The following is a 26024-nucleotide window of genomic DNA, read 5'->3' on the forward strand; positions in this document are numbered from 1 at the left end:
CGCAGCGTACAAACCCACTCGAGCGTGCACCATACGGACATCCACTGTCACTTCTTTTGTACTTAAATCACCCGCTGCCAATGCAAATGAACTGACTCTGTTCTCACAGGGTACAGAAACAACACACGACAACTCTGACAGTGTTAGCTGTGAGAGTAAATAAATAAATAAATAAACGGAAACTGAGCTCTGCCCCCTACTGGCCAATTCTATATTATACCCAACAACAGCACAATGTCTATTGCCTAGATGGTTTATCAGTAAAGGCAAATCTACTTCATCAATAAAAGAGAAACCATAAAATGTTTCAACTGGGCCAAAAACTATTTTAATATTTTAACTCCAGTAAAAAAGTGTAGACCTAATGTATATCTATAATATATTCATGTGTCATTAAACCATAATAATTATGCTGTTATATAACTTTTTTTTTTTTTCCTGGACTGCTAATAAATAATGAAACTGTTTCACTTCACTTAAGCACCTCAACACAAGACTATTACTCTCACTTTGCTAAAGACTACAATGTATAAGCAAAATTAAGAGGCTTTTTTAAAAAAAAAAACCTTGTTCACACTCCTTAAAAATGAAACAGCATATTCACGTCCAAACGGGAAGTGAACCCAACAAATGAAGCACCCCAGTTTTTTGCAAGGCAAGGAGAAATAAGAATGGGTGTGATCTCTGTGCTCACACTAAACTCACACGCAAATAAACAGATTCACTGGTAGGGAGTTTTTGGTTCCCCAGGAAAGAAGCAAAAGAAAAGAAAAACAAAAACAATACAGAAATGATCCTCATATTTCAAAACACAGAAGACACTGTAAAGAAATCTGATCCCAGATCAGAAATGTGAAACGAATATAATTATATTGTATATTAATTCTAAAGCCTATGCTACTATTCCCAATTTTCATTATATCAGATGGGGGGCAGGGGAGCCTTTCTAATTAGGCATCTGTACAATGAGGCTTAGTGTTTGTTCAAGAAGATACAAGATCTGGCATTAGTTCCTAAAAGGCGTTCTTTTACAAAACCACAAGGGATTTTATAAAAATTACATTTCTAAACAACTGATTTAGGGATTGATTTAGACAGTTTGCAACAAGGGTCGCCACTACTGAAATGGGTTTTGCTGAAACGCACAGGGGAGACAAGCTAAGATTCAGATCAGCAGTATACGTACGCGTTCAGGATTCGCACCGAAGTAACTCAGACATGCAAACGGCTGACTGTACAAAGAAAAGGAGCATCAAAGGTGCTGTCACAAGCACACTTACACACTGCAACTGATGCGCGCAAAAATATGACTTCTTATTCTGAGATTATTTGCATAAAACTCCAGCATATATGAAATAAAAGAGACTGAAGCAGCCCCCTTCACACACCTCCAGCGCTGTTTCACAGCCTTAATCCCCCAGTAGGTCGCATGCCTTCTATAGGTGACCTATAGAAAGTATTGACTGAAAAACTCAAGTGTGGAAGGAGACAATTTTAATACATATCTGGGTTTATCTGACAATTCTAATACATATGTTGGTTATAGTGACAATTCTAATATCCATCTTGGTTAATGAATAAATAAAAGAAAATGCCATCTCCCTCACACACTCCTCAAAAACGCACACGCGCAGACACACGCGCACACACAGGCACTGGGTAATCCTGCATGCAAGCATACACACACTTGTACACACAAGGTGATACCCTGTGTGCACCCTCATACCACCATGCTTACACAGATGATCACTGAACACACACGCACACACACACACACACACACACACACACACACACACACACACACACACACACACACGCACACGCACACGCACACGCACACGCACACACACCACACACACACACACACAAACACACGCCCATACCCCTTTTCCTCTCTTGGGAAGCATGTGGGCATATTCCCAATAAAACACCTTCTTAGCAGTAATAGGCCACTGTTCTCATTTCAGTGCTCCCAAAGGCCTCATGATAAATTTAGCAGACGTACAGTTCAGGCCTGCACTGTTCTGCTGTGGTTCCATTCTCTCTCTCGTCCCCGTCCCACCCCCCTTCTCCCTATCTCTCTCTCTCCATTTCTTTCTTTCTTTTTCATTTCTCTCCCTTTGTCTCCCTCTCGTTCTCTCTCTCTGTATCTTTATTAAGTCTCTAAATAAAACCAAAATCATGCTTGCTTAAAAAGAGTTCTGAGACAGTAACAGAGTACCCATAAGCAGATGTGAATCCAGTTCCGTTTATTCTGATGTGCTGAACAATGATAGCTGAAACTGACCCTGGACCAGTACCAACACCAGCAACGACTAGTTCCAAGGTCAGTGTGACTGGCATTAGAATACAAATTATATTATTAGACTATAAATGTCCAATATACAAATACATGGCACAACCATTAACAAAGCTGTCAGAATTGATTCTAATGGGGACAGGACAGTGCTGTCATTTAATGTACACTTTGTTCAAACAGCCGCTCTTTTGAGAAGGACCTTTCCCCCTGTATAAAGAACATTTTTAATTCTGTCCTCTGACTAAACTTAATCTGTTTACTTAAAGAGGGTTGAACTGAGCAGGTGTGAAAGTTAACAGCCAACAGCTGGTACTCAGGACAACAACCTTCATCTGAAGGACCAAAGATGCAGACACACACACACACACACACACACACACACACACACACACCCCTCAACAAAAATTCTCAAACATTGAATTGATGACAAAAAAAAAAAAGGGCTGCCATATCCATTTTTATATATATATATATATATATATATATATATATATATATATATATATATATATATATATATATATATATATATATATATAATTTTAAATAAAAGGAAAATGCTATTTAATCTTGCTATACATGGTATTTTATACTTGCTTTAGTATTTGTTGATTTCACTTTTTCCCATTATTTAAAAAATTATCTAAAATGAGCTGAAATTATATATCCTATTTTATTAATACCAAACGGTCCTGCAACACAATTTTCAAATCTTGATTTTTTTGGCCAAGTCATTTGCTGATGGCGCCAGAAACTGGAGTTGCCTTTCTTCAGCTTTCTTCAGCTTCTCGCTCGCCTGTGGTTTTCACTTAGTCAAAACAGGAGGGTTTTTTGCTTTTGAGTTCCGTACAACATAAATTCGGTGGGTGGGGAAATTTTGTTTTCTTTATTTTGTGATTGATTCATAGTGCGTTCATTATTGACTCACACACTATTTTTGGAACCTTCATCAAAACATTTCTGCTTATGAGAAAAAAAACACACATTTGGCAGATAAAATCATATTAGATCATATTCAGTCCTTTCTTCCCGTAAAACAAAAACAAAACAAAACACAAAAAAAAAGCTAGCCGAATAATTAAGATTCTGATGCGAACTTCCGAGACCCACTGCATGCTAATTACCCAGAGTAACCACTCGCTTTGCTCGACGGATGAGGGAAACTCTTCCCTGTCAGACTGCAGTGTCCTCGCCTCCTCACTGGGAGGGACGTGCTATCCAAACCTAGCTGAACACCCAGTCCAACCTTGACCCGGTGCATTCCCAGTCACTTCAGCCTTCCCAACATAACACCAGCAAACCACAACACAGGGTATGATGTCAGACTCCGAAGTAAATACAAACACACTTGGCTTATGTTTTGTCTAAGGACTAATGGCAACCTTAAGAGATGGTGTTAACTGGGGAAAGAGAGGGAAACAGAGCAGTGTGGGGAAAGAGGGATGGAATGAAGGAAGAAAAGCGAGAGCGTGAGAAATACTGATAGGGTAACGGACAGTGAGGAGACCAGGTCTTGTTAGTTTTTAACCGATACCTTATTAAGGCTCACTTTTTTAAGCACTTCTGATCTGGGGTTAGAATGGGCCCACTGTGAAGGCTCACTGGGCTTTAGCACAGTCCTATGGGGTGAATAAGTGTTTAAATACAGCCGTTACATCTCCTTCTCAAAAGTGGGTAACGTATGGTACAGGGTGGCATGTTTTTGTGCACATGTTTATGCTGAACAGTAATACTACATTTGATTTGTGGAGCAACTTGAAATCGGTCTTGCCTGATGTGCACACGTTAGACAGAGAAAGCTAGGGCAGAAGGCAAAGAACTCTGGGGTTTTATTCTCATAGGTTTTTTTTCGCCCCGCTATATTTGAGAATATAGTGGATTAGAAGAATGTGCCTCTCTGGAATAGGAGATTATCCCCTTTTAACCTGACAAACAGCTGTATACATGGACACATAAGCTTTGCCCCGAAGGAAGGGGGAATCCCTCCAGCAAACATGCACAGCAGCGGGAAATATGATGGGAAGACAGAAAGACATGAGGGAACAGGAGAGATGAGGGGAGATGAAGGATGTGTGTGTGTGTGTGTGTGTATGTGTGTGTGAGAAAGACAGAGAAAGTGAAATTGTGTGAGTCAGGGGGACCTGGAGGTGGGCAAAATGTGGTGGCAAAAGAGCTCGGCAGGCCAGATGAGCCACGAGTCAACCCGGAACAAACATGCCGCGACTTCATCCTGGAGCACTCGCGCTGTCCCAGACGTGAGCTGCTCTTACATCATGACAGGACTCACAGAACATGGCTGGACAGCGTTCAGGGTGCTGGGTCGCCCCGTGGACACCGTCGGGGCAGACAACGACATAGCAGCCATGTAAGCTCTTCAGGCTGATCAGAGGAAATAAGTGTGCACACACATGCACACAGACACATACTTACGGCATAGTCTACTGGTTCCCAAATGAACCAAATGAGTCATATCCCTTAAGCAGTTATAGTGCTTGTGCCCTTGATGTCTTAACGTGATCGAAAACTCACAATTCACAACCACTGCAAAAAATCTACATCAGCTCCCTATATCGTGAAGGGCAGGCAACTTGAGCAAGCAAATTCCAAAGGACTTCAACCCTAAAAGGAACCCCCCCCCCCCCCCCCCCAAAAAAAGGTTCAAACAGCCAATGCTGACTGAGAGCTAGCAGGTGCCAGCTAGCATGATGCAAGTTATCACCATTCTTGTCTGGCATCTCCAAGTGAAACGTTGTTTTCTTTAACTCGAGCTGTCACTGTCACGGATGGACTTCTGAAAGAGTCTGGCTCGCTCTCTAGGACGTGGGTTTCCAGGGCTGGCGGCGAATCCATCGACAGCACCTGGTCGGGCTGGGCCTCGCTGCCTGCACCGGGTCCTTCTGGAGGCCCTGGCCGAGGTCCAGCGGAGCGCGGCACTAACGTGTTACAGCAGCACCGCGGTGCGTGTGTGTGTCGGGACTGTGCTGTGGTTTTAAGACAGCATGAAGAGGATAACGAGACAAATGAGAAAAGAGAGAGACTTCTGAACTGCATCAGGACCCATTGTGAGTGTGTGTGTGTGTGTGTGTGTGTGTGTGTGTGTGTGTGTGTGTGTAGGTACGGGGAGGGGTGAAATCTTTCAAGAAGGACATAATCGGTTGACCCCACTTGCCTTCACAGTCACTACAGATTGTTATGCTTTCGAGACACAGAGAAAAGTTACTGCAAAGAGAGAAAACAGAGGACATGCTTCCATGGTAACATACACGTGTCCACGTGTCCATATAGCAAATGACCCGTTTGCTTTTTTCTGCAAAACAACGGACTAGCAGTGCTATCAGACTGCCAAAACCAGTAGTTTTCAGCTAACATGAAGTGGTCTGCCCCACAAATTGTTCTGCATTGTTCATCTGCCTTCAGTGCACCACAAAGAGCACCTCTATGCACTGCACAAATGGAGGAAGTCATAAAAACCCATAAAAAAAGCCTTCTCCCTTTCCTTGGTCTTTAGGTGCACCACTGGTATCCTGGATACACAGCTAAGAATAATCCATTATATAAGAAGGGGAAGGGGTGTATTTAACTGTTGTTTAACTTTACATTTATACGAAAATAAAAAAAAGCTCGGCACAGATGTTTTGCGCATGTTTGGAAGACACTTCTTTTCTGGGCTGAGAACACAGCAGAAGATGCAGTCCACTGCCACTAAGGAAACAAACATGTTCCGCTTTTAGCCACTTTTAGCCAACAACATGTTCTGCTGGTGTGCCAGGCAGAAGCCACGAATAACTCATACTCGCGCAAAAATCCTGGGTGAGCAGTGTTCGTACATAACAAACCACTCCCAAACAAACAAACAAACAAACAAACAAACAAACAAGTGACCACTGTTCTACACCCCCAATCTAATCTTTGCATTTCTGCATGAGAGCATTTTTTTGGTTTGTTTGTTCGTTTGTTTACAGCTAAGAATGCATCACTATATCAAGGTGGCATCGAAGCCGCATGTCAGACCATCCTTTGGAGGCCTCTCCACCCATCATCCCGGTTGGAATCGTGCAGTTAACCACATCAGGGGTTCTTTTTTTTCCCTCTCTCTCTCTCTCCTTTTTTTTCTCCTTCCACGGAGAGGATGGACTATTTGAGAGGGTCTGCGAGTGTTGTTTCTAATTACCTATTTCTCCACTCCTGATCCTGTGGCGGGCATAATTAGTTACCTGGGGCTGCAATCCAATTTGACGTGATGACAAGAAAGTGATCCATGAAAAAGTAATAAGTTAAATCCAATTTCAGACTGCCTCTAATTAAATGCACATGGAACTAATGACTCCAACCCTAGCATTGCGGTGATAACCGTAATTAGCGAGGAGGGGAGTTGCACTCATTTCTCGTTCTCTCCTGCTCACTTGCTTTCACCCTGCTGTAGTTTTGGAGGTAAAGTGGCGCGGATTCCTTTTAATTACATGTGTCAGTTGTTCTGGCCGTTTGCTAGTGGCTGGAGACCAAGCGCGTGCGTTCTGCCTCGACTCCGGCCGCTCTGCACGACGGTTGCGTGCGCTCAGCCGCAGCCGGGTAAAGGCAGACAACAAAACTGAAATTAAACAAAACAAAAACAGATAAAAAATAAATCAATCCAAACCATTTAATGCCATTTCCCCCATTGTATTCATCACACAGGTCAGTTATCTTGCCATGGATCAATGATCCACGTGAGACTGCATTCTGCGGACACTAGGGACACCCTTGCTACTCCCAAAAAAGCAGCATACCGTGGTAACTGTCTTTCTTAGCCGTGTTTCACAACCTCAGGGTTACTGGCAACAAAATCTAGTTTGTTTGCGCATTCATTTCAAGCCACACTAAGTAATTCAAAAGGAGATTTTTCTCTCTCTCTACAAAGCACTCATTATTTGGATAATCATGTTCCACTGTTTCATTAAACAGCTCCACTTTAGAGTCTTAATTAAGAGGCTGCCGTATTACCAGGAGACTATGTAAACAATGTTCAGTGCTGATGCACACAACAGGCTGATTTGGTGATACGAGCAGAACACCAAACCCAGTTCAAGCAGAGGCTCAGGATGAAGGAGACCGCAGGAGGCAAAACCAGTGCCAGCATCTGAAGAGAACAAGGAAAAACAGATACAAGAATCTGACAAGAACGAGGTGAAACTGACATAAGAATCTGATGAGAATGAGGCGAAACCGAATCGAGAATCTGACGAGAAGGAGGCGAAACCGAATCGAGAATCTGACGAGAACGGGGCAAAACCGATGTGAGAATCTGACATGAACAAGGTGAAACTGACATGAGAATCTGACGAAAATGAGGCAAAACCTACGTAAGAATCTGACGAGAACGAGATGAAATTGAAATGAGAATCTGAGGAGAGAGCGATCACAGAGCAGATCAAGCCATTAACCAGGTGCTTAGCAAATAATGTGTGAAAGATACTTATCTGTGTTTGAAGTGAAGGAGAAACACACACACACAGGTTTCTTTTCACTGGCCTGAGTGACAGGTTGGCAGTGTTCTCAGTATTCATTAATAAATTATCATTTTAAATGTGGCCTTGCAACACCAGACTTTGCCAACTAGGCATGGGGGCGTGGCCACTGCCATCCTCCATCCAATGGCGCTGGTCTCCTCTGGTCACATCTTCCACACTGGCCGCCCACGGCTACTCAAGTCCAGATGCAATACACTCACGGAATGGTAAAGGTCAGCACAGCTACATTTCCATCCTTGCGTGACGCTCCGACACGTTGCTCCATCTATCTGACACAGGAGTTGTGTGCCCATTAAAAGTGTCCAGCCCTGGAGAGGTTCTAAGATGGGCCCTATAGGCACCAGTGTGCAGAAGTGGCACTTATTAATTAGCGAATATGCCCTGGAGTCGTTTGAGATTTTGCCGTGAAACAAACAACACCCTCCTTGTTCAAACAGAAAAAAGATCTGTGAGAGAGAGAGAGAGAGAGAGAGAGAGAGAGAGAGAGAGAGAGAGAGAGAGAGAGAGAGAGAGAGCCTGAAATGAGCATAAACATTGCATCAGATGCAGCGAGCTGGTCTTATTTTAAGAAAATTGCGGATGGGAAAATAAAGAGGGCCGGATTTGGTTTGCATGACAAAAGGCCTGAGAACAGAACGACTGGGAATGGCATCTGCTTTCTAGCCCTGCCTGTTGCTGTTGGATGGCTACATAACTGTGAGGTGTGTAGGGTGAAACAGAGACAGACAAGACACACAGAGAGAGAGTGTGTGTGTGTGTGTGTGTGTGTGTGTGTGTGTGTGTGAGAGAGAGTGAGAGAGACGGAAGGAGAGAAAGAGAGAAAGATGTGTGGTACCCTTAGATCCATTACTTTATCAGATCTGTAGGGTCTGAGGTAAAAACCCACTCATTCATGTTTTTAACACACACACAGAGTTTCTGTTAAACATACACACAGGCTGATAAAAAAAAGCTCAACATAGCCCCTAAACAGAAATCGCTAAGAACACGACGCTCAGATCTTGGCCTGCGGTTGATCACAGCTCCATTACGAATGCGGAGTGTAGCAGAGCAAGTCCTGGGTGGCTGTGTAGTAATGTGCTGTCAGCAGCACAGGGGCTGCCAGGCTTAATTTCCTGTTTATCTAGCACTGACTGGTACAAGCTGTGCCACCAACAGCACATAGAGAGCTCGACAAAATACCATCTACGTAGACAAACGCGTGCGTGCACACACGCACTTGTGAACGTGCACCCAAACAAGCCTCCAGCGGAGAGTATGCTATTTTTTTTCCAGAAAAAAAAACTAATCAATTCAACCAACCAATCAATCAATCAATCAAACCAATCAATTGCAGACACGCCCTCGTACCTGGAGCGCAGGCACCTTCTCACTGCTTTTGGGAGACTTGGTGGCTCCGCTTTGCTGCTGCTGGAGGAGAATCTGCCTCGCAACTTGTAGAGCCTGAAACAGGTTTAAAAAAAGAGAAAGAGAAAAATAGAGATGAGGGGAAAATGCTCACGGTAAAAAAAAAGTAAAAAGTAAAAAAAGTGTGGGGGTGTGGTTTTTTTTCTGTTGTGTTTCTGGGCTGAGGTGATCCCTTGGGAGTAGCCCTATATCTTTCACACGCAACAGATGTAACCCAAATGACGATGTACTCCCAGCTCACCAACAGAAAACAAAACAAAACCTGCACACAGTGCACCACCCCCATTTTCAATCGAATTTACATAGTTTCCTTTAGCTGCAAAGAGAGACCAATACTCTGTTGTTAAAAAAAAAAAAAAAAAAAAACAGCTGGTGAGAGGGGAAAATAAAAAAGGGAAAAGCAAAAAACCAAAGAAGCCAAACTGATAAACAGCTAGTGAAAAATATTGTCTGCTGATATTGTACAAATAGAATAAACAGAGAGGAAAAATTAGAACACCCATCAGCTGCTGCTTATAATCTCTCACACCACTCTAGTTCTCCTGCCCTTATAGAACAAATAAAAGGTTTATTGCTGCTCCAAAGATCTGTTAAAGGACATGGCCTTCTGCGTGGAAAACAAAATACAGTGCAGTCACATGTTTATTGCCCTGGCTACCCCTCCACTCACCCACCCCTACGATAAATAATCAAACTTGCCATCCAGTACAAACAAAAAGTGCCGGTGCTGCTGGGAAAGGAAGAGGGGGGGAGGGGGGGAGGAGTCTAAGAAAATAAAGGGCCTTCAGGAAAACAGCACCACCAATACCAAGAAATGTGTACGACACGTTCCCACTGAGGCTGGACTCCTCTCACACCTACACCGGAGCAACATCTGAGTAAATAACCCGCTTCATTCTTTCCGTCGTCTGCACGTGCGTACGCCGATGACTCCCGCAATTAAACAAACAAACAGTCTCGGGAGTGCGCCTCGGAGTCCCGGAACTGCGCCGCCTCGCCGACACCCGCTGCCTCCTCTGCCACCAGTTGTTCGGTGTGGTTTGCTGCGTGTGCGTTTGTGCGTGCGTAGACATATTTGTTTATTTTTATTTATTTATTCATTACATTAATGGTCACCCAGGGTATTGTAATAAATCAGACGAAATGAGTCATGCGCTGGCCCTTGCTAGCTGCGATGTGGGAAAGGGTCAGTTGTGAACAGCAGGCGTGAAAGGCTTTTGCAGTAACTGCAGACCAGGTGTACATCATCCACACCACAAAGCAAACAGGAGTAGGAGTCAACCGAAAGGTGGTGGTGGTTGGCGGGGGGGGGGCAAGAGGAGGTTCTGTGAGGAGTATGTCAGCAGTGGCAGTGTGTTTGAGAGTACTGAATGACTGTCATCTCTGTAATGTGACGTGGCTGCTGCATGCCCAGATGTTACACAGGCGAGCAACAAAATAACACTGTGGCCACTGGCTTCTGATACCGTTTGAAAGAGGTGACATGGGCCCTGCGAACATGTGCTGGGCTAGAATGTGGGCCTTGTTGTCTGAAGAGTTATTGAGCACTTGATTGCCAGATGCTACAACATTTTTGAAAGAGCATGCAAGATGTGTGGGACGTCCTCAAGGGGACGAGAGAGGGGTGATAAAAGAATAGCCAAAGCCAGCGAAAAAGAGAGCTAGCAGAAAACAGGAGGAGTTCTGTGAAAGAGATTTAGGGAGGGAGGGACTGAGGGGTTGCTATCTAGTCTAAAGCTGTATAAATAAGCTCAATAAAGAAGCTGTTGAGGCCAGGCACTTGGCTGGGACACACAGCTCTGTGTGTGTGTGTGTGTGTGTGTGTGTGTGTGTGTGATGTATGTGTGTGTGTGCGTGTGTGTGTGTGATGTATGTGCGTGTGTGTGTGTGTGTGTGTGTGTGTGTGTGAGAGAACTTCTCATAAACTGAGGCTTTGGGATGACATCATGAGGCAGGAATATGACCACAGGCTACAGAGGGGCCATTGCTGATTGTCAGGACTAACAGACATACAAGCACACACAAAATTCCATTCCAAATCAACAAAGACCAGCCACAGTCACACGTACGATACAGTAATATCGCACTGGAACGTTCATGCATGACTCATTCTACAGTAGTAATTTGGAAACAAACCACTTAAACCATTTCAAACTCAATGATCAAAATCTTCAGCAGCTTCAATTCTGTCCTAGTCTCTGCCATGCTCTATATTCTGGAAGGGTTTTTAGAGGGGACAATCCCCATGGCCACATTCACACTTTAAACCATGAGCAGTACTCTTAGTTCAGCATACAGCACTCAGATCTCTGGAGGGGGAAAAAATAAACAGCCTCATCAAATATACATGAGTAACATCAAACACTCTCGAATTTAGGTTACATTAGGGCATTTATGAATGTGAACTTGCATATGGTCCTTAGCTCATTTTTGGCTGCAGCAGGACTACAGGGGTTCGGTCACTTGCAGAAAGGCTGTGACAATCTGTTCATTTCATACTGTAAACTGGTCGTGTCACTTGCCAGCAGAGCATTCTACGAAAAACCAAGGTACAAGTTTTTGAGATATTTGTAATAATGATTTGTTTTTTTTCGCGAGCTGGAACAGAGTATAGTGGATAGGCCTACATTACCTGGCAGTCATGTTCACGAGCTATTTACTTCTTAAAAGTATGCCGTTTCTTTACGCAGAAAGTTTGAATGCCTTGGCGTACTTTGCACAGAACAGAACGACTGGATCAAGGATATTTGAGTCAACAGGATTTGATGGGGTCCGTAGCACTTACGGCTAAGGACATGAGGCACAGCGAGGTCTCAGCTTTTTAATTGCTTCATAGAGTTAACAGACCGAGTTGATCATTCGGGGATTACATGTTGTTAACCAACCCAAAGCTCCGCTATCCACCGCGCTTTCTTTCAAACAGACCATACACCACAAACAATGTGGCATTAGTAACAAATTACTTGTTTATAAAACAGTAAAAAAAAAAAAAAAAAAAAAAAAAAAGATGCGTCCCCGTTGACTTCGACAGAAATAAAAAGCAATTAAGCAACAGACAGCTCAGGAGTAATTAAAGGACTGTCGGAATCAGAGGTAATGGCACGTGATGGGCTGAACTCGGCGATGGCGGTTACCGAGGTGAGCGCGAGCTCCAGGAGGACGGATGACTTGTGCTTTAACAACCCCCGCTCGAGCCGACTAGCAGCGTGCCAACACAGCGGCGCAGCAGCCCGTCGTGCGCTGTCACTCCAGTGTTTACACGGCGCATCCCCTCCCTCTCCGCCTGGGATTTGTCTTCTTTTGATCTCGCGAATCAGAGGTAGCGGTGGGTTTGATGGACGCGCGAGGCTAAAAGCGGCTCCAGTCGCGAGCGCGATAAACTGCCAAACGATGACAGGCTGCAGCGTCTGAAGGCGCGCTTAAAAAGAGGCGAACAGCGTGTTGCCCGGGCACTACAATAGCAAGCATCAAGAGACGTATTACAAACTGATCAGATACAAAAGCAGTTCAAAGTCGGGCAACGCTAACAGATGACTGGGTTGCAACCACAGAACTAGCAGGCCTTGCTTTGGCACCGGCCGATGCTAATCAAGCAAAATACATATTGATGACATTGCTGAGGATCAGAAGGGAGGAAAACACACTTATTAAAGTAAAAACAACAACAACAACCACCTAATTTCACAAAAGACGCAACAGTAGCTGTGTTCTGTGGCATAACAGTTGTTTGAGAATGATTCATGCGAATCATACAAAGAAAATCCGGCGCCTTGAGAATCCGTCATTAAAATTCCTCGTTAGGATTATTTGATGCTGGGGCCACGTCAACACGCGCGCGAACATACACACACGCGCCGAACCCTCCAGGTATTTCTGATTAGAAAACAGCCTCAAGGACCTGACAAGGCGCCCGTCTTATCGCTAACAAAGACAACACAATTTGCTATTCTTGTCATTCACGATCCCTTTTTCATATTTCATCTCAAATATGTTCAAAGTTCGCACCTCCCATTCCACCCCACATACCCCCCCCCCCCCCCCAAACGCGCGCGCGCGCTCGCACACACACACACTTTTGCCTCAGTAAACATGGCTCTGGCATTGTCTACATCTGCTCTTCACACCATATTAGCGAGCAGAATCAGTGCGGGAGCTGTAACAACTCGTGTCCCAGGGCAGTATGCCTATGATAAGAGGGATATGCTGCATGCTGGATGTCTTCATATGTGAAAACACACACTGGGTTTCAACTATTTACAGACTTCAGGGGTCCCCGCTGCGGACGCTGCCCTCTGCCAGCTTCCCAAACCTTTTCTCCCCCCCCAAACATTTGCCACACGATGGGGGTGAGGAGGTGGGCCGCGCTTCCTAACCTCTCACCTCTCTCGCATTTTCCATTCTAGGGATTCAGAGAAAATGTCTGGAAAGGCATGTAGCGCAGAAAAGGGACTGCACAGAAACACACGCGGGATGCCTCTGAACGAAAGAGCGAGGAACAGCAAAAAAAAAATCATGGCAGTCAAGAAGGATAGAAACATGGAAAAACGAGATAATATAATGTACACAATACTCTTCTTCTAAAAGGAAATCACACCACGAAAAATGAGATGGGGGTTGTTTGTTCTGCTTTACGTCGGACTGCCTCTCCTCCTTTTTACTGGTGCTTCCCTCTCAGTGGCGGCGAGAACCTCGGATTTGAAACAGAGCCAAACAGTTTTGAGGCCCTAATTGGAAGGCGATGTGTGCGCAGGTGAAACCAGATCCCGGCGGCCATTTTGGAGAGGGGAAATGTTTACACAGTGGCAAGAGTTTATTAGGCTGGAGACCAAGGCTCTCCGACAGGGTGCAGGGAAAATATAGCTAATAGGTTAGTGCTTAATGTAGTCCTGCTCTATACAAACTCTCTCAGTCTCTGCGTTCAATCTCAGTGGGATTGGAGACCTATGTCTTAAATGTCAAGGTTATCGGCTTGAATTTCTGAATTCTTAGAACAAATTTTTTTGGCTAGTTAAGTTATGGGATGTTGTGTGTAGTCGCAATCATGGACAATGCACCCATAACTCTAATAACTCAGCAACTTCTAATAGCTCTCTTTCTCTTCCCATTCCAGCTTCTCCCTGGATTCACTTGGCTAAATTACACAGCACTTAGCAAATAAAAGATCTAGCTGTATTAATGCTGCTTGTTCTAGTGTGAGGTACTAGTTAGAGAGGCCTTGAATGTGTATATACAGCAGTACTTATATAGTAATGGAATCCTCTCACAGTAAGTGCCATTTTAATCGAAAAGCATGCGAACCAGACGTTCCTTTCATGCCGTGAGCAGCTAGGCATTAAGGATCATAGCTATTTATATTAATTGAGCCACCCCCAACACACACACACACACACTCATAACATACAGTTATCTGCAATGCAAAACAGGGCTTGCTGGATTTTTCAGTAAGTATATAATTAACGCTATTTCCAAAAAAGCCCCTTCGCATGGAAAACAGGCACCCGTGCTGAAACCCGGCGCATTACAGGCACACAGAGAACCGCTCTTCATCCTCTGTTTAGATTTCCAAACTAATTCGTGTTGAATACATAAATAAATCAATGGTTTATACCCACTCCAGACCATTACACTACCACTCCTCAACTGCACTTTTCAACTGATCTATTAATATTTATGACAACACCAAACATTTCAAATCACCACGTTTAAACAATATAAAGTTCAGCGTGCAATTACGTAAGCTGTGAGCCGACTTTGGTTAAAAACAGACGCTGCCCTAAATAGCATGCAATATTCAGACCTGACAAATGGTTTTCCCTAGGAGGAGAAAAAAAGAGATACAAAGTGATAATGATGGAGAAAGAGAGCAAGGCAGAGAGAGAGAGAGATATGTTGTGGTATAAGGGTATTTACGGGTGAGTGTGTGTGTGTGTGTGTGTGTGTGTGTGAGAGAACCGTGGAGTGAAGCTGTTGAAGGAGAGATGAGAAAGGAGTGCTGGGGGCTTGTGAAGGAGTAAATGGTGTGCTGCTCTGTGACTGGTACACACGTCACCCTGGGAGGTCAGAGGTCAGAGGTCAGCTCAACTCAACTAAGAGGCATCACGGACCATGGTTTCACAGGGTATTGGGGCTGTTTGTTTGGATTCCACAGTGCTGCCTGACCTGTGACTTAACAGCAGATAGCAAAAAGAGGGGCTCCTTTCACAGGGCCAGCTGTGGACAGACATACACAAACATGCATTTGTACATAGATCAGGGGAAGGGCAGCACACACGCACACGCAAAGCTCAATGAGAAGCACTCTGACACACAGTCATGCACCCATACAATGACCAACAAAATGCCAAGAGAGCAACCCCCCCCCACACACACACACACACACTCTCTCTCTAACTTACTCTGATCTAACAAAGAGCTACTACAGCATGAAGGCTTGTCCCATCACCGTGGGCTTAATTGAATTCGGGAGGTGTTTATTAATCCTTTACTGGGCCGTGAAGGCTGCAGCGGCCTGGTGATACGCGCGTCAAGAGCGTCAGCGGTGTGCCGCCTCACCTCGCCTTACCTCGCCCCGGCCCTCTCTTCCACGTCAATTACACCTCTCGACTTCGGAGACGCCGCTGAGGAATCAGCCGTAAAGCCATCCGTAAAAGCCATCCGCATTAATACTCCATTGTGCATCTGCTGCTGCCGGTAATTAAGGAAGTAAATGACTCATAAGAAGGGGACGCATTAGCCGAAGGGAATGAGGGGAGAGGGGGGAAAATGCAAAGGGGAAGCGAGCGGAGACAGACACGTGGCGATTCCTCTACGGGCGATCGCATCGGAGCGATTGGGAGGGGTCTCAGGGCGGTCAGGGGACGGCAGAGGAGAGGCCAAGCGGACTGCTGCCAAAGGCAGGACGGGGCAGAGAAAGGAGAGGAAGCGAGGGAACAATGCAAGCGGAATGGCCCGACGCACGCTAGCCCGAGCGTGCCCGTGAACGCTTTTACGTACACGCTCACACACTTTCCTGTGCTTTCCCTTTCCTTGTGCACGTGCAACGGCCAGGGATACCCGATCCTTCCACGTCCTGGTCCAGTGCGGCCACGCGGTGCGGGGCCTTGCCAATGGAGCAGAGTGCTCAGATTAAGCTCAGGACAGAGCAGGGAAAACCTTCTACGTTCCCATAGTGATTGCACTTTTGTTTGAGGGGTTGCATCAGGGTTGTTTTTTTTTTTTTTTTTTTTGGGTGAGAACAAAAGTTTTTTTTTTCCTACGGTGCTCGAGAAGGGCGCTTTCAAACGCAGCATTGACCTGGTAATATGAAGGGCCTTATTAAGCGCGAAACCTAGAACTCCCCCCACCCACCTCCACCCCCTGTACGGATTAGTCTGATCTTTCTCCCCCTTCGTCAATACTTGCAAAGTGGTGAGCTGGTCTGAGAGTTGCATGCTGGTTTTAGTAAACCTGGCACACCCTTTGATTGGCTTTGAATGTAGATGCAACGAGGGCATGAAGGGCAATCAATGACTTCTAACGCGCTTTTAAGAATACTCACGAACTACGAGTCAAAGACGGAACTGCAGCTCCAACTAGAAACGTTAACTTGCCTTCTCAATTTGTCCACAATTTGGTCTGCACTTTAGAGTGAACTGTTAACTGTATGACTTTGATGTAAGGCACTACTTTACATAGGAGCACATGCTAGTAAAAGCAGGTGCACAAATGCAAACACAAACAAGTTCACGTCTCACATACACACACACACACACACACACACACACACACACACACACACACACACACGCACACACGGCATTCCATCAATCCCTTTGTTATCTTTACAGAATGTTTCTTGGGCCAGTCCAACCTCGTCATGTTGAAGTGGTGTGTGTGTTGTGTTGTGTTTGGCAGAGGAACAGTCGTGCTGTTGAGATCCCTATGACTTTAGACACGAGGCACTGGGGAGAGGATCTCTCACCATGCTGTGGCCGGAGCGATTGGGCACGCTTCGGGATTGAGTTGCAGGATGAGATGAAGCTCTATGGGAATAACAACTTCTGCTGAAGTCATTCAGCCTGGGTAATGTGATCCGAGAGAGAGAATGAGAGCGAGAGAGAGCGCGAGAGAGAGAGAGAGAGAGAGGGGGAGAAAGTATGGAAAGAAAAAACAGATTGCTTTTGTCTTAAATCAGACTGACCTCCGAGATCAAGATATACCACCCTTCCTCCACCCACCCCCAAAAAAACAAGAAAAAATAAAAGAAACAAAAATTGTTTTTTTTTTGTTTTTTTTTCCTCGCCTCTGAGTCATCCGCTGTCTAAACAACAACCGGCCATCTGAGCATCGCACCAAGACCCTTTGACGCCATCAATTCCATGAGGTTCGGGAGGGGGGAGCTGTGGACCCCATCACGCCCCCTGCTGATGTCATGCTCAGCGGTGAAATTAAGAGTTACGTGCCACAGCTTTAAGGCATCTCGCCGTGCACCCCGATGACGATATTAAACGGTTCCGAACATCATAGGATTCCACTCCAGTGGGGAATTCAGGAGACGCGCAGGCTTTGATTCGGTTTGATTGCTGATTAATGCTCCCACTGTAAGTGGCTTTAGTGAAAGTGCACGGATTTCCCGTGAACACTCTTTCGCAGCTCTCCGGGAGCTTCAGCACTTGCATGGCATGTGGCTGGATCACGGTTCATCTATGTAAATGCATTTGGGCCTGCAAACTTGGGCATCCCCTCCTCATCTTCCTCCCTTTCCACACACACCTACTCTTCATTTGCAGCCTCTCTCCATCTCTCTCTCTCTCACACACACACACACACACACACACACACACACACTCCATTTACCCTCTCATTGCCCTTCTCTCTAGCCCAGAAAAAGAGCGTCACTCTCAGTGAATGAGACAAACATAAAGTGAGGGGAGGAGGGGCAAACAACAAGCTCGGCAGGAAGCAAGGACACGACGTCCATGGAGCGGAGAGGAGGCGAAATGACGGACTGCTGTTCACCTCCATTAGCCGCCAGGCAAGGGGGGGGTGTGGGGTGAAAGAGAGAGACATCCAGGAGCATACGACCTGTGAAGAATCAGAGAGATCCTTTAAATCCCGGCCCAGGCACTGCTGCATTAATTCTAGAGGAACTGTAATCTCTCGAGCAAATCAAATTACTCTCATTAACTGGGCAAGAAAACTGCCTCGGTAATAAGTGTGTATAAAAAAAAAAAAAAAGTATTTATTACCAATAATCACCCGTTTAAAATGAAGCCACGCTGTCGACGGCTTTTATTTTTTGCTGATTAAGTGTAAAAATGAGAAACAGGAAAGGGCATTTGTGCCAGCACACTCCCTTACGTAGTCGCGCGCGCGCACGCACTCACACAGACGGACACACACACTCATAGTGGGGGAGTGTATCTGGCAAGATGATGCCGTGATTAAGGTTAAAAGAATAGGGGCCATATAAGCTTTAAGGAGGTTTTTGTGCAGGCAAGCGTGACAGAACTGGAGCCAATCTCTGGCCAATCCAGTGCTGTCTAGTTAACACAGCAGAAATGTGACATTCTCCTCTTTAATAACGGCTGACAGCATCTAGGGGTAATTTCCTTAAAAATAAAACCAATTAATTACATCAGAAATGTTAATGGAAAAAATATATCAAAGGAGAGATAAATATGATTTGGCTCCATAAAATCAATTAATAGGAGAGGTCAGCGCGCCGTTCATTTGCGAGATTACCGTAATTACCTATTTTTCTTTTCCTCATTTACTGCTTCGTTCATTTGGGACCTCAGCACTGTCCCTCGTATCCCAGTGGAACAAACAGAGGGGGAAAGAGAGAGAGAGAGAGAGAGAGAGAGAGTAGAGCTGGCCTAAATTAATATCTCGAGCCACACAAAGTGTGCACATTAATACCATGACCAGATATTAATTAAATTTCTTATTGCATACTGCTAGATGGTATAACACTTTATTCCTGTGATGATAGCTACCTCTTCATTGAATGGTCTGATTGAATTTACTGTAGCATTTTGCAAATAATTTTCTGGAGCTTAAAGTTTAAGAAAGGATGTGATTTGAGGAGATACTTAAACCACACCAATCATTTATCATGTTATATGAGATAAAATATCTAGGGCCTTGAGTGCCGATACATTTATACCTAAAGGGAAGATTTTACACCTAAATGTAATCTTTATTCACTGTACTTGAGATGCATGATGTAATTTCACCTAAAAAGAAAATACAATCATTTAATGCACAAACATACTACTGAATTGTGTCAAGTTATACCTACGTAAACAAACTGACGAAGGAGAAAATGAGAAAACACATGAGTATATTAATGCAGATTTCTGTAGTAATGAGTTTCATTGTAATCAATAATTAACTGCCTCACTGTTTTGTGCAAAATCCTTGTTAATTACTTTGCATACAAACATTTGAAAATTAACGAAATGTTTGTTTTTAGGAATGCTTTGAATAGGCTACTATGGAGACTTGGATAACCACACCAATTCGATTTTCTCCTCAGTTTATTCTTAAGTCGATCTGGGTTCAAACTTCAGAGAAAATACGGACCGGATAGCTCTCGCCTTATGATGCGCATGGCACGGAACTGAGCCCTCCGTCGGCCGCGAGCCCAGTGGAAAGAACGGGCACGAAGGCGGAATCCGTTAACGCTACGTGTGCGAGACAAGAGTGCGCCGCTTCACTGCTTAAACAGAAACAAGCGGGCGGCCGATTGTTTTGTTTTTTTTCACCCCCTCGCTCTTTCACGCTGATGATAAATGATGCAGGCGTATGGTGTGCAGTCGTGAAGGTGTTTAGAGATTAACGAGCGGGTTAGCGTGTTTAGCATGCAGCTACTTCAGTGAGACCCGATGCTAAGTATCACATAAACACTTTATAAACGGTGGGTTGGAAGGATAATTATTTTGATTGCGGGCTCTCGTGAAGCTCCCCTACTTCAACATCTGTTTGAAATATGGGCTGAGGCGCTTGTGAGGGTGGCTGCCTGACTGTGTGTGTGTGTGTGTGTGTGTTTCTGGCTCAGGCGGCACCTACACACATTCATACCCTCACTCTTTCTCTCCGTCTAACCCGTTGAGTCAGCTGAATGGAGCTCAGGGTGCACCTGCACCTGCAAGGTGAGGTGGGGACCAGTGCGCTCAGCACCAGGGGAGTGTGGGATAGCTGGAGGCCCGCCGTACAGGATGCGTGCTGCCGGGACATCCTCACTGCCTCATCCTGCTGTACAGTTACATCGATGCGGGTTCACTGAAAATGCTAATGACGTAATAGGGTGAAGTCAAAAGAAGTGCGTAATTAGCTTTGTACAAATCGAGCCCTGTAATTGGCGGTTATTTTCTGTCATTCACCCAGCATCACGGCGTGTGGGCTAGGCCTCTGCATAGTGGCCCTTGATTACATGTATGGGGAACAATTAACCTATCAAAGGGAATTTCAGCATTGCGCAGGTTCTAGAAAATGGAACATGGACTAACAAAGCGAAACTTACTGACTTAGTTTCCGCAGTTTTCCAGGTTTGTGTATGTGTGTAGAGCATACCTCTGCAATGTACGCTGTCTTTGAGCATACTGAAAATCTCATGATTAGCAGCCTGAAGCACTGATCTCTGATCAGCCAGCGAGCATCCCCCCGGGGCTAGGGAACACAGCGTATCCCAGTTTAGTGGAAGTGAATCAAGAGGGGACCATCAAAGAGAAGAGTGGTGTGGGTGTGTGTGTGTGTGTGTGTGTGTGTGTGTGTGTAGAGTCAATGACCACGAGAGAGAGGGAAGGATGATAGAAACACAGACACACACACACACACACACAAATCATGTCCCCTTGTCCCCTCCATTTTCAGACACAGCGCCTCCCAGTAGAGTAGGAGCCGGAGGACGGGAGCTGTCACTCCCCATTAGGGCTGCGGAACCCAAATGCTGGTTTCCCCACATCCCCTTGTCTTTCAATCCCTCCCACTATCCTGCCCCACATCCCCTTCTCCCTCCCTCTATCCTTTTCGGCATACCCTTCTCCCTCCATCCCCCCCTCTGTCTCCGCATCCTTCTCTCCGTTCCTTTCCCTCTCTCAACCCAAAACCAAACAAAGCAATACCCTCCAAAAAGAGGAGATTTTAAAGGAGCCTATAAGATGATGGACGATAATTTTATCTTCTCTAGCAGCAACACACATAATTAAAATACTGGGCAAAGAACTAGAGGAGCAGGCGCGATCCTATCATATATCAGCCGATCTGCTCTGAAGCCTCTCCCCCAAAACTCCCCATTTAACACACCAGGCCATCAGCATTAGGTGAAACTGACTTCAGGTCAGTTAGGCTCATAGGCACCTAATTACAGCCTACAGGATTTATTTTGTCTCTACCGTCTATTCTAATCTACTGCATCGGGGTCAGTGGAGTGGCCCCTGAGCTTTTAATACAGCAGGTTGTCTTGTGTGTCTCACCAAGGTACAGTCTAACAAGGGAGTGAAGTATTTGCGCCAGCAGAAGAGTCTCTCTCTACCCAACTCCCTCTCTCCACACACACACACACACACACACACACACACACACACACACACACAAACAAACACCCTCTTAGCTGGGATCGTGGCCCACTGTGTTCCTGAGCCCTGAAGGGATGCTCAGTGACTGATCAGAAAGACTTGCAGTCAGTCCTATTTATCCATGCGCTTTATCTTTTCCTTTGACAGGCCAAATCAATCAATCCCTGCACCGCCAGACCAGCCCGGCTTTGGCATTCCGGGCACGGCGTGCGCACTACAGACCAGCTGCTCGGCAAGAGTTACCTGAACCAAATTGGATCAACAAGCCCCAGCTCCCCTTGTACCGTTGCAATCTGAGATGAAGATGATATTAGGAGGAAGAGAGGAAAGTGATAAAGATGAGAGAGAGAGAGAGAGAGAGAGAGAGAGAGAGAGAGAGAGAGAGAGAGAGAGAGAGAGAGAGAGAGAGAGAAACTACAGTAGGCTCGGGCCATCGTCTTAAAGTCATAGCGCATAATGTTTTTTGAATTGTATGTGTTTGTGTTAACTTTAAAACGGAACAAATTTAGCTTAATTATCCAACACTCTCTTGGGTGACTCAGAACTGACCCATTCATTCCAGAAACAACCTGACGCATGAGCTGACTGTCTATATGAGATTTTTTTTTTAAAGCATATGAGTTCTATTTCTAAGGACATGGACATATGTCCTAATTTATAAGGCGAGTTCCTATGGGCTAAAATCCCAATGATAAGAAAGAATGGCCTAAATCAGACAACCACGGGCATATTCTCTACTCTACCGTACACATTATTACTAACCAATTAAGCAGACATCTCTGATCCGTACAGCCGCGCTCCTTTCTTCTCGCTTTCAAACAAGCCTTATTAAAAAGTAACGCACATGTACGCAAGTTTTACAAGGCTACAAAATTTGCATTTTCCAATGGAGGAAAAACAAATACAGCGCTGTTTCTGCAGACGCGGAGCTGCTCGCTACTATGCGTTAATGGTCGCATGAAAGATTTGAAGAACAAACCTTGTTTTGCAATTTTCCCCTCGCTGCCCTACAGATATTTTACATTATTCAATCCAAAATACCATCTTTCTGATTCAAACTTTCTTTTTTATATATTTTAATGTTTAATAGGGGCCCTTGGCTATCTATGGGCGCAATTATTAGATATCCGCAGAGAGAAATTGAAAAATTAATCATACGCTCAACATCGCACTCGCACTGAAACATAGGAAACGGCTGGCGCTTGATTCCCAGCCTCGGCGCACTCCGGAGGGCTGGTGAAGGAGACGCGCCGAAAACAATCGCATTAACATCGCAATTAAGAGATTATTTACTTCTGCTGCTCTTCGCGGCGCTGATTTGAATTGGCGCGCTGTGGGACACAAGGCTGAGGCGTGACAATAGTGATCTGTGAAGACGAGCGATCGCCACCTTAACACCCCAATTGATATAGGGGGAAAAGTATAGCGGCATTACAGGAAGTTTTGCTGATAAGTGAAGACATTAGGGAAATTACCCACAGAGCCCTCCGCCTGCTCCGTTCTCCGTCACTCACTTTCTCACGCACACACTCGCTCACCCATACGCCAACTTACATAAAAGAGGGTACAAAAGCAGACAGAACTACAAAGACGACAGGAAGCTGACATTTGCATTGTGTGCACGAAGCGGCATACAAACGCGCGCGCACACACAAACAACATCTGCAGACAAAGCTGGCAAAAACATGCAACCATATGCAATGTAAATATTCATAAAGCTCCAGGATGCGCTTTCTGGCTTTTTGCCCTCGTTATAACGCCGTGTTATGTTGCCTTTATGGTGAAATGTGGCTTAAACAACATGCTGCAAGCTCTAAAGAAAGTATCTGCATACAAAAATACATCTATATTAATCGGCTCGCCAAAGATTTTCGGAGCTGCTGTATTATAGTGGAGAACTAGAAAATCACTCTGTCTGCAGTGCTTGGAGTAGGCTACCTGAGCATGCTGGGAGCTGTAGTACTAGATGAGATTATCTGTGGCTGTGCATGCACACCGGCAATGGACACCTTAATTTTTTCATCACAAAACCAAAGAGTCACTTCTCTCACCCTCTCTCTCCCTAGTGTCCCCCTCTTAACGTGTACCATCCCACTCTAATCATGTGGAAAACGGCCATAAATATTTCTTTCTGCAAGATTTCACTTTTGCATTTCACGCCTGGTCACGATATCCTCTCTGACATTCCCCCCTCCCCCCAACCCCTTCACCACCCCCTGCCCCATGTCCAGTGGTGCACCACCTCCCAGGAGCTCCTAATGCAAAAAGCAGTCAGGGTTCAGGTTTCTGTAGGCAAATTCTCTGGTCCTCCAGAAAGCAGCAGGGGAGCAGGTAGAAGTGAGCAAGAGAGAGAGAGAGAGAGAGAGAGAGAGAGAGAGAGAGAGAGACAGAGAGGAATATGGGGGGAGAGAGAGAGAGAGAGAGAGAGAGAGAGAGAGAGAGAGAGAGAGAGAGAGAGAGAGAGCGAGCGCAAGTGCACATGCACATAAAGGCACTGCCTTATTTTCTGTGCCATTTGCTTCTCTGTGCTCTCATGGTGGCTTCCCATTACATTATATCAGAGACTGTAAACAATCAAATAAGAACAGGGCAGTGAGGCCCAAAGTGCGGTGCTCCCTCCACCCCAACGCCTCCACCTTCACTCCACCCACCATGCTCACTGCTCCACCAGCAGGGGAACCACTCTCCTACATACCTCTAGCCTGCAAAATATTTGGGTGCTTTTTTTTTTTTTTTTATTGTCCACTTAAATAATACATCACATTTTCCTCCTCTACTTTAAAAAAATGAAAGAATGAAACAGTGGTGGCAGCGATGGGGAGAGGGCGAGATTTATGGGTGCAGGGAACAGAGGGGAAACTATTTATGGCAGGCGTCATTCACAGAAAGGCGAGGGAACATCAGGCATATTTACGGGCCGCCATCACATCATAGACGGCGAGCATCACTCTTCCAATGGCACGCAGACCACCATCGCCACCGCCTTCATTTTTCTGCCGATCGGAGACCGCATCACTGGCGCTGAGCTGAGCGGGTCATTATTACCGGCAGACAACACAGTGTCACCCGAAGAAGTTTGACGACCAAACTGTAGCTTGTCAGATGAGAGTATTTATGTTAAATAGGTCATCGTTCTAACCCCCCTTTTTAAAGCTCCTACATTTCCTGCGTGCTAATGCAATGTTCTTTTGGGGCGACAAGTAGGGTGTTTCTAATTTACTTTTTTGTCTTTAATACCATACAGGTATGGTTGTTTCTATTAATGTGTATATATATATATATATATATATATATATATATATATATATATATATATATATATATATATATATATATATATAAATGTTTTAAGCTAAGGGCGTTTAAATAACTATATATCTGACAGCTAAGTGCTAAAAATAGCGACTGATAGATTTCAAGGGAAAAAAGGATAAGATGTGTCTTGAAAGTTCAGAGGTATGCGTGCGCGTGTGTGTGTGTGTATGTGTGTGTCTGTATGTCTGTCTGTGGGTGCATGCAGGTGGTTTGGAGCTGTTCAAAAAGAAATGGGAAAACAATTACAAACCAAAACCCTGATTTATTGCCAACAAACATGTAACATGTGTCGTGGTGAATGGTAGCTGTTAGCTAACATGCAGTGTGGAGCATTAGTCTGCTCTCCCTTGAGAGGGCAGGAGGGAGCTGACTCCGGAGGATGGAGTCCCACAGCTCGGACTGCCATTGGCCGAGTGCCATCAGCACTGAAGCCCCGCCCTCTGATGGCTTGACCTTCCCCATGTGCAGGCATTATGAATAAGAAATCCAAGCTATCCCTGCTACAGGATTTCTGCATTAATGAAGGGTGTCTATGACGAACAGCTATACTTGCTCATCCAAGCACACACGCTCACCTAAGCACACACACCCCCATGTGCATGCACACAGCTATGTGCTCCCCTCCACACACACACTATCTGAGCACACACACACACACACACACACACACACACACACACCGGTCTTGTACATTTTCTGCTCGCAAACAAACGTCTCCACCTTTGGTTTCCACCTTTGGAGAGTTTCTCGGAGGTGCCGCAATCGGAGTTGCATGCAGCAAGGCAGATCAACACTTTACCGAAACAAATAAGTGTTTTAAACACGCCCAGAAAGCCCTAGTTTCAATTTCAATAGCACGTTTAACCCTTATCGTCCCAATTCCTCAGGGGCCATTCTATGTTAATTGGATCTCCATTGCATTTGCATTGGGGG

General features: G+C 45.1%; 1 protein-coding gene across 5 annotated transcripts in view; it reads right to left on the minus strand.

Moving 5' to 3' along the window:
* foxp1b (forkhead box P1b) overlaps nt 1–26024 on the minus strand; it is a 135117-nt gene that overhangs the window by 43338 nt on the left and 65755 nt on the right. For all 5 annotated transcript variants that reach the window (XM_035524652.1, XM_035524649.1, XM_035524655.1 and 2 more), the window contains one exon: nt 9160–9252. In XM_035524652.1, coding sequence (XP_035380545.1) covers nt 9160–9252 — 93 coding nt within the window. The remainder of the gene's footprint in view (nt 1–9159; nt 9253–26024) is intronic.

This window comes from Electrophorus electricus, chromosome 3 (assembly GCF_013358815.1).
Source record: "Electrophorus electricus isolate fEleEle1 chromosome 3, fEleEle1.pri, whole genome shotgun sequence".
Lineage (NCBI taxonomy): Eukaryota > Metazoa > Chordata > Actinopteri > Gymnotiformes > Gymnotidae > Electrophorus > Electrophorus electricus.